Below are 14873 nucleotides of genomic sequence, written 5' to 3' on the forward strand. Positions count from 1 at the left end.
AACATAATTATTTTTTGCTCCCTCTGAGTTTTTATTCTATTTTAAACCAGCTTGATCATTAACTGCCCAATTTGCAAAACCTCAGGCTGCAGATGCACATTCACAGAGGCAGTGGTAAATGACTCACTCCCAGACATTGATTACAGTCTGTGTCTTGAGGTCATTTGGGAAACTCAATCCAAACATTTGTTTCGGATTCTTGTCATGTGCTCATCATTAGTCTTAGTCAACTTTGTCTCCCCTAGACCAAAGAAGGAAAGTCTAACCAGGTAGCCTATAGTAAATGGCAAATGACCAATGTGTTAGCTACATTTCCAACCCTGTGTAAATTACCTTGTTTAAGAGTCAACACTTCCTACCTAGCCTTCTTGCTCATCTCAGCTGTGTTACATTTCACCCACAGGAAGTCAGAGTCGGTCTATGACCTCAGAACATGTTGGGTAGTGGGACTCCAGCTCCATGTGCATATGTGTATCTGTGTGTGATACACAAGTATAAATGCATGCCTGTGTGAGTGCATGGCTCCACATCTGTACGCCTTTGTCCAGACAGTAATGTGTGTGTGTTTAACAGCATGAAAGGGCACTCTATTTCCATTTCTCCTGAGAAATTAAACAAAAAGGCCCTCTGTGCTCCATCAACTTTAGGCCACACTGTGCCCTTTATGTGGACCTCACATTCTCCTTCCTTCCTCCAACCTCTCTGTTCACTCCTGGAAGTAAGACTGATAATGACGAAGAGCTGCGTATCAGAGAAATATACTTGGTGTAAATGTAGCATTAAGAGGAGTCATAAATACCTTAGTCTTTATGGATTCCCACAACAAATAAATGTCCTTTTCTTCTGTGGTCGCGCAGCGATCTGCATATGTCTTTATCTCATCAAAACACCAGGTCTTAAAATTTAAGTAGATGACTTGATGGATATAATCAATATTTTTATATGAACAGTGGGTCAAATTACCATGTGTAAGTGAAAGGAGTCGCTTGTAGTGACCTGCCAACGGAGATTATTTTTACCCAACTATGTAACAGTTCAGCATTTTCAGCCTATTGTTTCGAAGCCCGCAAACACTGTTTTGGTTCAGTCCAGACACAGCAGGCAGCTATTTGAGAAAGTGAAAAAGCTCTAACAAACAGCCATAGTGGAGCATTTAGCAGCTGAAGACCCAGATATTTCTGTTGGAAGTTGTAGAACAAAAACAGAGCAAACAGGAGAGTATACTGGTATTTGTAATGAATATTGGACTTACATTCATCAGGTGGCCATTAAACTGAATGCTACTGTAATGTTGCTCTGTATTTACCAGATATATAAAGAAGCAAGGGTGATAGTATGTTGGTGTTGTGTTTACAGCTGGCTTATGCTAAAACATTATGTTTGTGCCTATTGTAAAATACTCATATATGTCCCCCCCCCCCATGTTTTACAAGTGGACAGAATTGAATTTTAAAAGGAAAAGCATCTGTTCAGTCTTGATTTGTTATGAATCAATGACTATATTCTGTAACTGACAACCAGTCCTGTTTACCTGAGAGTGCAAGTCTTTGCTGTCACCACTTGTCACAAGAGATTTCCATGTGTATGGCAATTACAGTGTTCTTGTTGGTGGCTGCTGGTGGGTCCCTTGGGTATCTATATCGCTGTATAATTTCATCCACCTCTCCACAGAGTAATGTTATCACTCTCACAACACAGGGAGACACAGACAGTAGGGAAGAGGACATCCACCGATAAATCTATCTAAAGTGTATTTTGAATCTAATCTATGATTGTCACCTGTTCATAGGATGTCAAGAGATAAATTGTGTTTACCCTTGTGTAAGTCTAAAAAAACAAACATCTTTTGGTCAGGCAAGTAGTATTAATCACCCCTATCTCAGATTTCATATGCACTTGTACAGACTTTATAAATAGATCACTGGCAAGAAAAGCAGAGGTCATATAGTGCCCCTGGTGGACAGTCAGTGTGACAATTAGACGGCCACAGAGTACCAATATTACCACCTGAAGGCAAAGAACGGGCCTCCTATTTTAGTTTCCAATTGTACAGTCTTTAAATGTAACTGCAGTACCATTTGCTGTGTGTAATGTATTGGAAACAATTTAAAATCACATTTTAATGATTGAGTTCAATGTCTTAATTCAATGGGGCAAATATGACAAATTACTCAAACAAGAAACACAGAGGCGCTAAGCAACCTCCTTGAGTAACTGCATAATAATAATAATAATAATAATAATAATAATAATAATAATAATACAATGATGATGTGATTGCAGTCTTAAACTTAGCAGCTTGTCTCAAGATTTGATGTTGCTCACTATGCTAAGATTCCTGATCTAAGTATAAAGGTGATAACTGTCAAGTGGCTGAACTGTATGTACAGTAGCTTATAGACACAAATAGCTATAGGAAAACAAAACCAAACAAGATATTTGTTTGATATTTGTTGCTATGGGGTGCTCAGTGATTACCTTGATTTCCAAAAAACTCATTAATTGTGATGGGGAGGGAGAGAGAGAAGGCAGAGCAGAGGGAGTGACACAGAGAAAGAGAGACAGAGAAAAAGAGAATTAAAGGGACTATCATAAATGCAGATAAATGCGGAAGGATGAATGAAGGTAATCTGTACATGTTGGAGCTTTTTATTTCATACTAAAACCATCAGTGCCTCTCTGTGGTCAAATATCCATACTGCAGGGGAACACATAAGTTGTCTTTTAAATTGACATTCAGTCCAAAACTAGAGCTGATTACAGCACATGGCTCAGATATTTCACTTGTTTTCTTGCTGAATTTATGCCTAGAACCATTCACACTGATGTAATTATTTTGTGATGTAAATCTGATGTTTTCAGTGTAAGGTAGACATGTCAACAGGAAGCTTCAAGTTACAATTTTCTGTTTCTATTCAAATCCAGCTAAAGTCTTGCAATGCTACTGCTTCTCATTGTAATACAGACAGACTTCCTTTCAACACTACAGTACAACCATTTATAAACTGCATAGAATTATGTTGAGGTCACATAAAGTAGCATGATTTAAATTAAAATTACAATATTCCATTGGATCTTTGGTTTACCTTTGACAACAACAACAACTAAACATTAACACACAAATAACAAATAAAGTAACTTTATACATCCTAAACAATGTATCATTCAAATCAATAAATGCATAAATAAATAAATTTATAACATAATACTAAATAATTAAATCTTCATCACAACAGAAGTAATTGTACATCCAAAATTCTTATGTTTTTTGCTCTCTTTTGTAAAAATTGCTTAAACTGCAAGTCAACACAAAGATTACATTAGCACACAGCTCTCACGGAGCCACTAAAGCTGTACACATTCAAAACTACTTTAATTTCAACCTCCCAAACAGAAAACAAACAGACATGTGAAATTATATAAAACACAATCAGCATGCCCCTTAATACAGGAAGGCGAAAACCAGCTTCCCACAGATGCTCAGAGCTATTTGTTTCCCAAATGATGAAATTACTTGAAATCACTGACAATTCTGCTGACTCAGTGATTTGGCCTGAATGTAAAAGCTGAATATTAAAATATAAGTGTTGTTTTATTTTTTTAACTTAATAATCAACAATATTGTGGGAGATGTTAAAGTCTTCCTAACCCTGTAGCTCAAACTTTGGCATAACTGTTTCCTTGACACCTCTGTCTCGAAGAGGCTACATCTGGTTGTCGTTATATTGTGGGCTGGGGGAGTGGGAATGATCCTGCATGGCTCCAGCAGCTGCTCCCATCGCTGCCTGCTGGGCCGCTGCCTGGACATGAGGGTTCTTCCAGGCTCCTGTGGCCCATTCCTCCTGAGCTTTGGACATGCTGCCCCCACTGCCACGGTAGAAATTATGGATCTGCAGGAAGGGTGATTTCACAGTTATTATCAATGCCTTCATGTGTGGAAGGTAAGTGGGTTTTTTTACTACTTTAGTTAATGTTATCACATAGATTTTTAGAGTTATGCAACTGTATTCCATAATCTGTGAGTCTGTTTAAGGAACAGTTTCATTACGTACAAAAAAGATTTGAATGGAATTCTGGCATTAATCATTTTAAACCTAACAATGATGCTTTGTTGACATGAGAGGAAATTAATCAATCTTAAATCCTGGACTGACAAAGGCCTGTAACATTATTTCCTACCACAAAAAATAAAATCTGTAACTCCTGGCAAAAGAAATCTGGAAGTTAAAAACAATGACAGAAAATGTATTCTAATAAATGGCCTGTGTAGAAATGCACAAGTTAAATTCTTACCTTGGTGAGGGCAATGAAGGACAGTGAGGCCACAGCAGTAAACATGATAGTAGGTACCAACATGATCAGCGCAATGAAAATATTATAGCTGAAGAAGGAGATGGTAGCCAACCAACCACTGAAAAAGACAGATGAACATTAACACAATTTTAATTTAAAAGAAAAAAGATTAATTTTAGATTATGAACACAACACGAACCATAATTATCTGTTATTGGATTGTCTGGTGTTCCTCATCATGATCACCATCGAACATCTGGATGTTAAATGCCAGTAATTTTTGTGGACTTTAAGTACTGCGATATAAAGTTTTAAAGTTTTATAGCTCATACATGAGAATATCCAATTGCACATGGTGACATTTATAAACTTTATGGAGGCTGTCATAATATTAATTTCTGATCATCAGCCTGAGTGAGGTGACATTTTGAGAATCTCTTTAATGGCCTCTCAAAATCTAATAACAGGACTATCATAAAAGTTATATGAGGGCAATTTCTGATGTTCAATCACTGTCATGTTAATGAAAGCAGGGACCAAGGTCTTTAAAAAAAATCCTCCTGACACGACTTATTGCTTGAGCTCAAAATGCTCATTCAAAGGTAGATTTTGTAGTCGTATTAAAACAACTTATTGTTCTTCATGTTATTAATGCATGCAATGCAACAATGAATAAGTCACTCATACACGCTTGTAGAAATATCTGAACTTCAACAATGGCTCTGGTACTTGAGTTGCATTAGACTGATTTCCTCTAAGCACGAGTCAGTGTAATGGCACTTACTTGAGAGTTTATTTTCTCTTACTTGAGTACATTTTTTTTCAAAATAAGTGATGACTCAACATAAAAAGAAATTGTTTGAATAAAAGGTTGATAAATGTGCAAAAATCTGATTCTGAAACATATTCCCTTTGTATTCTGAATTTTGTAAAATATAAATCATTAAAGACCTTTTTGAGAGAAATATTTTCCATACATTTTCAATCTCTGACTCTTACCATACTCCCCATCCAGGAATGCCTATGCTTTGGATGATGCTGATGCCAACTTGGGCCATGAACACAAAAAAGAACTGCATGAAGTTGAAAGAGCTGTCACTCCTAAAAAAAACAGAAATAAGAAAAAGAAACATTTACACATGCATAAATGCACTACTATATGCATAAATCACTACTATATCTGGTATTTGCATGCTGTATCTTGTGTGATGTTATTCATGTTATATATACATTTGAAGGAATTCAAGCCCACCGGGTGATATAGGTTATTCACACTTTGCCCCAACCCTTTATTGTGGCTCTACAGGCTATAACTTATGTTTAGGAATCTACACACTGATTCTTTCCAGGTTTATTCACAGCCAGTCATGATAAAACTATCACTTCTCCCACATCTGCCTTTCTGTAGTGATGACAACACAGCCGTGGATGGCCTTGTCAGAAGACTGTGATGAGTTCTTGCTCCCTGCCTTGGTACTTTGGTCGGTCTGGTTTGATCTTCACCAGAGTGGAAGGTAAGACCCACATATTGCTTCAGGGCATCATCTACTGTACTAGACAACACGTTGGCTGTCCCTGACTCAGCAAACTGATCAAGTTGCAGGGAGCATGCCTAAGCCTAAAAGATAAAGGAATGAGTTTACAACATTTCAGACAGTTAGTGCTATATATGTGTCACCTCATGATACGCAAGATCTCCATGTCAGCAGTACAAGGTTTGGGATAGAGAGGATGTTCTGGGTGCCCTTCTGTCTCCAGAGGGAGTGATTGGATCATGTATATCTGCTGCCATTCAACACTTTCAGAGAATGGAGGAACAATTAACTTAAAGCCACCATCCATAATGGACCATCGCCCTAGATAAGTATATATTATATAAACTATACAGTAACTATGGATGGCATAACAGTGCCGGGGTGTAGTATTTAGAAATGACTCAGCAAAAGAGAAAAAAAAATATTGATTGAGCTTCTCAACTGCGAATTGCATCTTCACATAAAATGTTTCCAACATGGCATTAAAAGGAAATATCCTGTGATCTGTAGTAGTCCTCTAATCTACCAAATTTGCACATATACATAGATATATGAAAGGGTGATGGCAATGATCATAAAAGTACTATTACGGTATGCAACCATAATTACAGTCAAACGTCTGAGTGAGAATCATCTATATGTGATCCACAGTTATTGTGTCTGTTGAGCAGATAAAATGCTAAAAAGTAGCATTTAACGTTATGCCTGAATACCTTATATTGCAATATAACACAGTCAAATATTACTACAGTATGTGTGATATTTATAACATTATTACTGTGTTGCTTTATACTAACTACAACAACTGAGTCAGAAAAATGCAGCTACACAAAACACAACTATATAACAAGTTAGCGCTGGAGCACAGACTAAATAATATTTTGAATGTCAATATTTTCTATTTGACTTACTTGAAGGCCTTGTAGATGGGCCTGAACCAACAGACATACGAGCAAGGTGTGAACATGAGGAGCCAGATGATAGCCAGTCCAAAGTTGGTCACACCCCCTCCACCAAACATCCAAGCAAAGCAGCCAATGAGATTCACCACAAGAGTAGCACTATTCACTGTAAGACCAAAACAGACATACTCTAGCTTAAGTGCAAAAAAGTATCTATTTGGTACACAGACATGCACATGCAGAAAGGTATTGATGTGTGGATATGAAGCCAGCCAGCATTAACATATTGTGACACATGTAATTGCAATGCTTGACTCACAAGATGGCTTATGTTCCAGCAATAGCCTGTTTGCGGGCGTCCTTTTCTATTAATTCTCAGTAATGTTATGAGGCTACAGTACTCTTCCCTTAAGTTGCACTTAGTTCTAATTGGAGCTCTGTGCTTTGGTCCTGTCTTTCTTTTCTAAACTCGCAAAGAAGGCCAATCAGCTTTAAATTCTGGTCCATAGAGAAAATACGGAGTGCTTTACAAGATAATGATAAGGCCAAACACAGCTGCAATATGACAGCTATTAAGGAACACAGCTGTAAAATACACAACACGAAAAAAAATATTGGCTTCAAAAGATTTTCCCACATGAAATGTGAAAGAAAAATGCAAAAAACTAAATGAAGAACAAAAGAATGTACAAGCTGAATAACACTCAAATATGCAAGCAATGTGCATGCCATGCATACAGAACATTGCTACATAGGGAAAGAGGATAACAGCACATCCAAAAGCAGATTGGGACTTTGAATACCTGCTTATGTGTATCGGTTACTAAAAAAGTCGACACCTGCAGAAAGAACAGAGTTAAATTGCAATAGCTCAGAGTAACAGATACATATTTATTGTTGTGTATAAGTGATTATTTCAAATGGAAAACATTTTGTTTTGCGGGCACTGCAAACACAATCAAAATCAGTCTGTGGTTTACAGCATGCATTTTGGAGTGGAGAGGCACTTCTAGACTGGCTACATTTAGCAAAATCAATTGCAACCTTGCATCGACACCCCAGCTTCACCTTTTATTTCATTATCTTCATGTTACTCTACTGTATATTGGCTTATCTCTCTACTCATAACTGCTAGTGTCAGTGCACCTGTGTAAATGTTGCAGCAGCTTTGAGTTATTTCGCTCTCTCTGCACTCGGCTCCCTTGCATGTCGTCATGGACGGGCAGAGGGCTTCCAGACCAGGGCAATATCACAAACATCATTGCACTGCTTGTTTATGGTGTAATAAACTTTGATGAAAGTGCTTCTGGCAAAAATTGTTGAACACAATTTCAATGTTAACTGCTCTGCTCAAACCAAGGCCATCTGGTCAGTGCTATGACTCATTAGCAAATAAACCAGTCAGGATAACACAGCCACAGCCAATAAAAAGAATATATTTTTGGACCAAAGGGATCCTTGTAAACCATTGCCCTTCTGTTACATAGTTGTTATCATGCGTTAACCACAAAGGAGAGGACAGTTTATGGGACCTCCAGGAAAATCCTGGCTTCTGTTGCTATATTAGATGGTCAGGTAGCCTCTGCAGAAAAAGTCTGTTTAAAATTTCATAGTTCAAATTTAAGCTCCAAAGTTGATATATTAGCCTGATGCAATGATAATGCAACAGGGAATCCCATACCACTCTTATAACAATACACTTTTAGCCACTCACATATCCACAGGTTGTACATTTTCTTGCACATGCTGCGGTGCTGCTCAGGGATCTCCTCAAAGTCCTGGTAGAAGCATGGCTTGAGTGGAATGAATCCCGGCAGTGGGGGGAAGTTGGGCTCTGAGACAAATCATTTCACCACAGTTAGACATAGCAGATTGCATATGGCGATTCTTACCAAGTATATTATTTTATAATCACTGACCTGCCATGTGGATAAAGTGTGGAGTCCGCTGTTTAGATTTAGTCTCTTGAGCCTGTCAAATAACAAGAAACTGGAGGTTAGGACCAAGTAGTTGGTTATTTCTGCAGCATATAACCTGTGGTCATCAGCAATTATTTTCATATGCAGTCCATTGATGTGGGAGTATTAGACCATTACCAGAACAACAAACTTTATGGGAAGAAGGCGTTTAACAGCGGGTGCTATTGCTAAGATTCGCCGTTCAGGCGTTCTGCCGGGGGATTTAATGTGTGAGCCCTCCAGACACCGTCTCAATAGTGGTGATAAGATTTCAACGACTGAATCTTTCCGGTTTCAGTTAAACCACCGGGACATTTTCACACACACCCCGGGAGACAGGGCACACACACGCCTGTTGCAATCACACGCAAACTCCACTTCACTGGATGAAATGAGGCAGGACTAATTCGCTGTATATACGAAGACGGTTTGATATTTTGACAGTGAGCTGGTCACTATAGCCAGGAATTACGGATTCCACAGGACACGTAATCTGCTTACCTCCTCCAGATAGCAGAGCTTCTCTGTTTAAAGTGCACAGTCTCCAATGGAAGCTTCAGCTGCGTGCTGAATAGAGTAGGACTGCCAATCGGACGATATCTGCAAGCAAACTATTAGACTATTATAATACTTTATTCTGTACGGTATGAAGAGCGATAAATCCTAACTATCCTGACGCTCGACCAATCATCGTGCGTGAGTCTGCTGTCACTTTTATTCAGACCAATAGGCCGATTACTCTAATCCTTGACGTGGTATTGTTGACCCAATCACTGTGTAGCTCTCTGTCCATGGTGCTGAACCAGTCCCACCGACGGAGGTAAACAGTGTGGCGTTTAACTGCAAACTATTAGACTCGTTGCTGACCATTTCCCCAACAGTAGCATTATATGATAACCACATTGCATTTACAGTTCATCTTAAGTGAAGTTGTAACACTTCTAATCACACGTTTGTGTTGTTTTGTAGTTTGATATTTTTCTTCAGTTTCTTTTTCTTGTCCTGTGCAGCAATGCTGTACTTTGCTGAGGCAAAACAAATGTTATACACAATGTATAACATGTACAATATAATACTGTAACATATAAATTCTGCAGCAATACTAGAAATATACAGTAACCCTGGATGAAATAAACAATAGGCTAGAAGTAATTTCCTTTACATTCTGCAATTTCAGATGTACCACAACCCACTTGTTACAGGACCATTGTTCACATCAGTACCCAAGCAATTGGCCCAAACCTCAATATCAAATACTTGAGTTTGTTGTTGAACTAAATACTAAATTGACTCCTGCTCTCCAGCTGGGGTTGCTGTTTCACTGCAATGAGAGAGTCTGGAGGAAAACTTGGCCACAGGAAACAATCTCTTGGTGGTAAATACACTTGTTGGCAAACATTTGCTTGGCTAACTAAGAAGGACTTTTTTTCAACAAAAGACAAACTTTGTGACTGGTTTGATAAGCATACATACAACCACTGATGGAGGAGGTACTTAGATCAATTACTTAAGTAAAATTAGCAATACCACAGTGTAGAAATACTCTGTCATAAGTAAGTCCTGCATTCAAATTTTTTTTTTTACTTAGCTGTCTCTCTCTCTCTCTCTCTCTCTATCTCTCTCTCTCTCCCTTTCCCCCAACCGGTCAGAACCACCAAGAGCCAGGTTCTGTCCAAGGTTTCTGCATGTTAAAAGGAAGTTTTTCCTCGCCGCTGTCGCACAAAATGCATGCTCTTGTGGGTCTCTGTAAATTATAGGGTGTGGTCTTGACGTGTCCTGAGATAACTTCTGTCATGAATTGACACTATAAATAAAATGGAATTGAAAATGGAATTATACTGCTGTGTAGCTTAATCTGTAATAATATATCATATTTTATTAGTTGATAATATTTTGTATTAACAATCTGAATCTGTAGAGTATCTAGTAACTAAAGTTGTAGTACGATACGATACACTTTACACATACACAATGATGCTGCATGCATTACAAACAGTGAATAGTACTCTACAATCAGATTAAAAGATAGATAGTGAAATACAAAGTACAATATTTCCCTCTGAAATGTAATAATGAGGTGATTGAAGGATTACTGTGAGATCAGTATTACTTTTATATTGCCACAGCAACACATTTACAGTATCAAGTAGGCTAAGCCACATGAGTTCACTCAGAGAAAATGATTAGAAAACTCTTTTCTTACTTGTCAAGCCCCATTGGTTTTTAATAACATAAATTTCACATTGCAAATTACACCACATCTTGAGGTCTCGGTAATAATCTGATATCTATATCATAATATGTTACATATTGTACTGGGCTCTACCATGCCCTGATCATTGGGTTCTGACACAGATGATTTGATTAGTCATTGAGACTATTAGATAAACTATCATACAGGTAAAAAAGACAGTGGTGAGCATAGTGAATATTAATACTACCATCCTTAGGAAAAACTCTTTACTAGTTACAGTGTCATGGTACTGTTTTGTAGCGGAGTCGTGCTCCCACCTCCCTGTGAAGGTGTACTTTATTATCATATTATTATTATGTTATAGTATTGCTATTTCCTATAAGGCACTTTTTCTATCTATCTATCAAAATTCAAAATTGAAAATCCTCCTATCCTCCTTCAAAATTGAATATCCTCGTAAGATGATTTTAAGATGAAGGTACCAAAAGTACCAAAGTAAATGTACTTTCATCTTAAAATCATCTTTGAAAGGACTGTCGTCCCTCTAGTCAATATGCAAAATATACTACTGATAATTGTAATATTAATTAAAATGGCCATACTGTACATGTTAATTTCTCTGATTGTATTGTGAAAATAGTGTCAAAATGATAAGACATTGACATTTACTTTCCACAACAATTTACACAAAAGCAAGAAGAGGAGGCATAAAGTGTTCTCAATTTTTCAAAGTATAGAATATCAAAGATTACTCATTCCAGGGTGTAATCAGTAATATTTCTTTTGAAATAAACAATGAATAAAACATGAAAACGTTACAGATTGTTATAATGAGTGAATACTAATAAATATATGGCTTTTATCAGCTGTCATCATCTGTCAAATCGAGGCCAATGGGTATGGATATGTGGACTTGTAAAGCTGGTCGTTACCTCACACTGTTTCTCCAGCCAGTCTCTCATTTTCCCTCCATAAATATTTATCAGGCAGAGTTTCAGTCTAGACAAACTTCTGACAGTTAGTTCTAAGGCCATGATGGCGTTAACCTTAAATAGAAATCTACAGAAGAGTTGGCTATAATTGGCCTCTCTTTCTTGCCTTTTTGTCTTTCTCTCTGTCTCTCATTCTTCCTCTCTCGTCTCTTCACCAAACATGGCCACCAACGCCTTGCATTTTTCAAGTGAGATTCACAATCTACTTTTTAAGCTAATTAGAACAAGGGCTGCTTCTTTCAGAGAGTATTGGTCCTACTCTGTATTTACAGAGCCCACTGTCTCCATCCTACTTCAGCTCACCAACAGTGCTTCACTCTGCATAGATTAGAATGGGAAAGTCAGATTTTCCCCATGAGCTTTCCCAACAAACCATTGATGCAACACAATGAGTCTTTTCTGGGTCCTCTTTGCTGTGTGCTTTGTCATCATCCTGAATGGGATGTAGACAGAAGGCAGGATATTAAGTATTGAGTAAGACAGTGAGAGAATGAGAGGGGTAGGATGGAAAAAGAAAGAAAGACAGTAAGAAGAAAAGAGGAAATGAAGGGTGAGAGATGGGCCAGACATCTTAGTATCAACATTAGAGGCAGAGAGATACAGTATTTTTTTTGGAGTTAAACGTTTACTTTGGATCAGTGAAAATTCCTTCTCTGCTTCCTCTCTTGGCAGGTAACCCACAAATAATCCATAAATCACTAAAGATTTACAGTTAAAAGTTGATTTTTGCGTTACAAAACTATGTTTTGTCCAGATTTGTGTTTTTTTTTTTTTTTAAGTGTCCTGTTAAATTTTTTTTTCAGTTTACAGAAATTTCATAAAACGTCACATTTTGTCAGTTAAATGTGGAGGTGCTACATCACCACACGCAAACAGTTGCACAGACACACACACACACACACACACACACACACACAAAAACATGTTAGTCCACCTGTTTCATATTGAATACCAAAATGCATGTATTAATGTAATCTTCATCATTGTAAATGCACTTTAAATGAGGTAAAAATAAGTGTCTGTTGTTCAACACTCAACATCCCTTATTGATGCTCTCAATTGCAGCCCAGCACCAGTGCACCCTCGTGTCATTGTCCTCCTAAAGAAAAAACATTTGCCCAATCGCCCTCTAAGCCCTGTGCTACCGTTGTCTTGGTTTCTATGGAGACGCTTTCCTCCAGACTAAGCATGTGGAGGGCATCCCTCCAGCGGAAGGAGGTGGAATAACACTGTGGCAAGGCAATCATACACCAAACTCATTTACATATCCAAACATGGACCATGGACCGTAGCATACAGTATTTGTTCACTAAACATTTTAAAGTAGTAGTTGATTCAATCCAGCTAGATATATATATATATATCAACAGAAAGGAAAAGTTTAGTTAATTCAGAAATTGTGTGAATAGCTGAAGAAATCAAATGAACGAAAGTTACAGTGAAATACTATATAATAATCTTCTTCTCTCAGAATGTAGAAAACATCTTTCTTTGTGCATGGGGATTGCTCAGCATTCAGGTCACCGCTGCTCCCTTTGTACCGTTGACATGAATGATGCATGCTTGTGTCTCGACCTTTTGTGGTCACTCCTCAACACCTCCAGCTGGGGGCACTGTTGTGTCTGTCAGTCAGACTCTGTGGTATTTCCCTACCTATTCAGGAGACGCTCTACTGTCAGATGGAGCTGTGTCTCTGACCTTGAGAAAGATGAAAGACAGCCACAACCCAACAGAGGCTACTGTACTCAGCATTTAAATACACAAACCTTACCTTGACAAGACTGGCACACTTGCAGCCTAGAGACAAGGGCACAAACAAAGAAGGGAAGAGGAAGAGACAAGGTGACAAATGCCTTTTCTTTTTTTTTCTTTTTTCTAGCCACATTATAACCGCTGTCATTTCATACTACTTCCTTGAAAAGCTACTTTTGAAGCTGCACTTGTGATTTGGTCATTATTTTTTGCTTTATTTTTAGATTTCATGCTATTTGTTTACAACTTTTATACAAAGTCAAGATGGAAAAACAAAGCTTAATAAAACAATAGAAAACAGTATAGTTTTCTCACTCCTTTAAATACTTGTGAAATGGAAAGGTTCACTGATTAATAGGCTAAATACAAATGGAACCAAATAACCAGAACTGCAGCTAACCATTATTTACATATTTCACTGGGGCCGTAATTGCACCAGTGACTGACTGGCACACAGCCACAATGATTTCTAATCCAGCACTGAATCTCTAACTGTAAGATCCCCCGCGAATGACAGTAATGCAAGTGCGTGTTTTAATCAGTAAAATACTCCTTTTCAATTCTGTAACATAGTATAAAAACACATTATCATTAATACAATTCAAAAGAAGGCTAAAAACTGAAAGACTCAATTAAAAGGATGTTATAATGATCCTGTTACCACTTATTGAACACAAAATACCAACCCATAATGGTATATGTGTCATTTAGGCATATAACAAGTTAATAATCCCTGCACCACAGAGTGGCTAATGAACCTCATTATGACATCATCTATGTACATTTATTTACAATATTCCTTAGGGGAAAATACACTAAGGGTGATTATAATGTGATGTCTCACCTATGTTTTATGGCAATGATTGTAATGTATCACCAAGCATTTAAGAATGGTGGTAATGACCAATACATGTGTTATCACCATTAGACAGCCCACTTAATGTGTTATTAGCTTGAAAAGATACCAGAATAGATATTAACTGTTCATTTTATCATTTTATTTATGCTCAAGGGCACCTCAGTGGTGGTAATGAGGGAGGGACAAGTGCTGCTCTTTCACTTTCCCCACCCAGATTTTCATCCTGTCGGTCTGGGGATTGAACCGACGACCTCTTGGTCACAAGCTGTCTTCTCTAACCTTTGTGCCACCACTGCCTCCTTTATATGTGTCTGGTTATGCTTGAAGACTTGCTACTGAGCTGTGGAAAGCTGAGCCCCACCCCACCCACCCCCACCATCAAGTTCCA

General features: G+C 37.9%; 1 protein-coding gene across 2 annotated transcripts; it reads right to left on the reverse strand.

The window, feature by feature from the left end:
* Positions 1–2633: 2633 nt before the first annotated feature.
* On the reverse strand, positions 2634–9406 carry LOC116037648 (secretory carrier-associated membrane protein 5). 2 transcript variants are annotated; one of them, XR_004896843.1, is made up of 9 exons: positions 9190–9406; positions 8650–8701; positions 8445–8564; positions 6740–6896; positions 5293–5394; positions 4294–4411; positions 3662–3890; positions 3598–3609; positions 2634–3537 (listed from the first exon to the last, which is right to left on the reverse strand). XR_004896843.1 is itself a non-coding variant. In XM_031281622.2 (7 exons), exons 2-7 carry the CDS (start codon positions 8654–8656, stop codon positions 3705–3707), a joined length of 690 nt encoding a protein of 229 aa, XP_031137482.1. In that variant the 5' UTR covers positions 8657–8701; positions 9190–9406; the 3' UTR covers positions 2634–3704. The 2 variants fall into 2 exon arrangements, 1 of the variants encoding a protein (XP_031137482.1); XM_031281622.2 differs by having other exon boundaries at positions 2634–3890.
* Between the last annotated feature and the right edge of the window lie 5467 nt (positions 9407–14873).

The sequence above is a fragment of the Sander lucioperca genome, chromosome 3 (assembly GCF_008315115.2).
Source record: "Sander lucioperca isolate FBNREF2018 chromosome 3, SLUC_FBN_1.2, whole genome shotgun sequence".
Taxonomy (NCBI): domain Eukaryota; kingdom Metazoa; phylum Chordata; class Actinopteri; order Perciformes; family Percidae; genus Sander; species Sander lucioperca.

Bases quoted from the DNA above. Each gene is read 5' to 3' on its own strand.
- LOC116037648 (XM_031281622.2), bottom strand. The intron at 4,412-5,292 runs GTAAGAGTCAGA...TGTCTTTTTCAG, and splicing joins ATTCCTGGATGGGGAGTATG to TGGTTGGTTGGCTACCATCT. The intron at 3,891-4,293 runs GTAAGAATTTAA...CCCTTCCTGCAG, and splicing joins CCTTCATTGCCCTCACCAAG to ATCCATAATTTCTACCGTGG.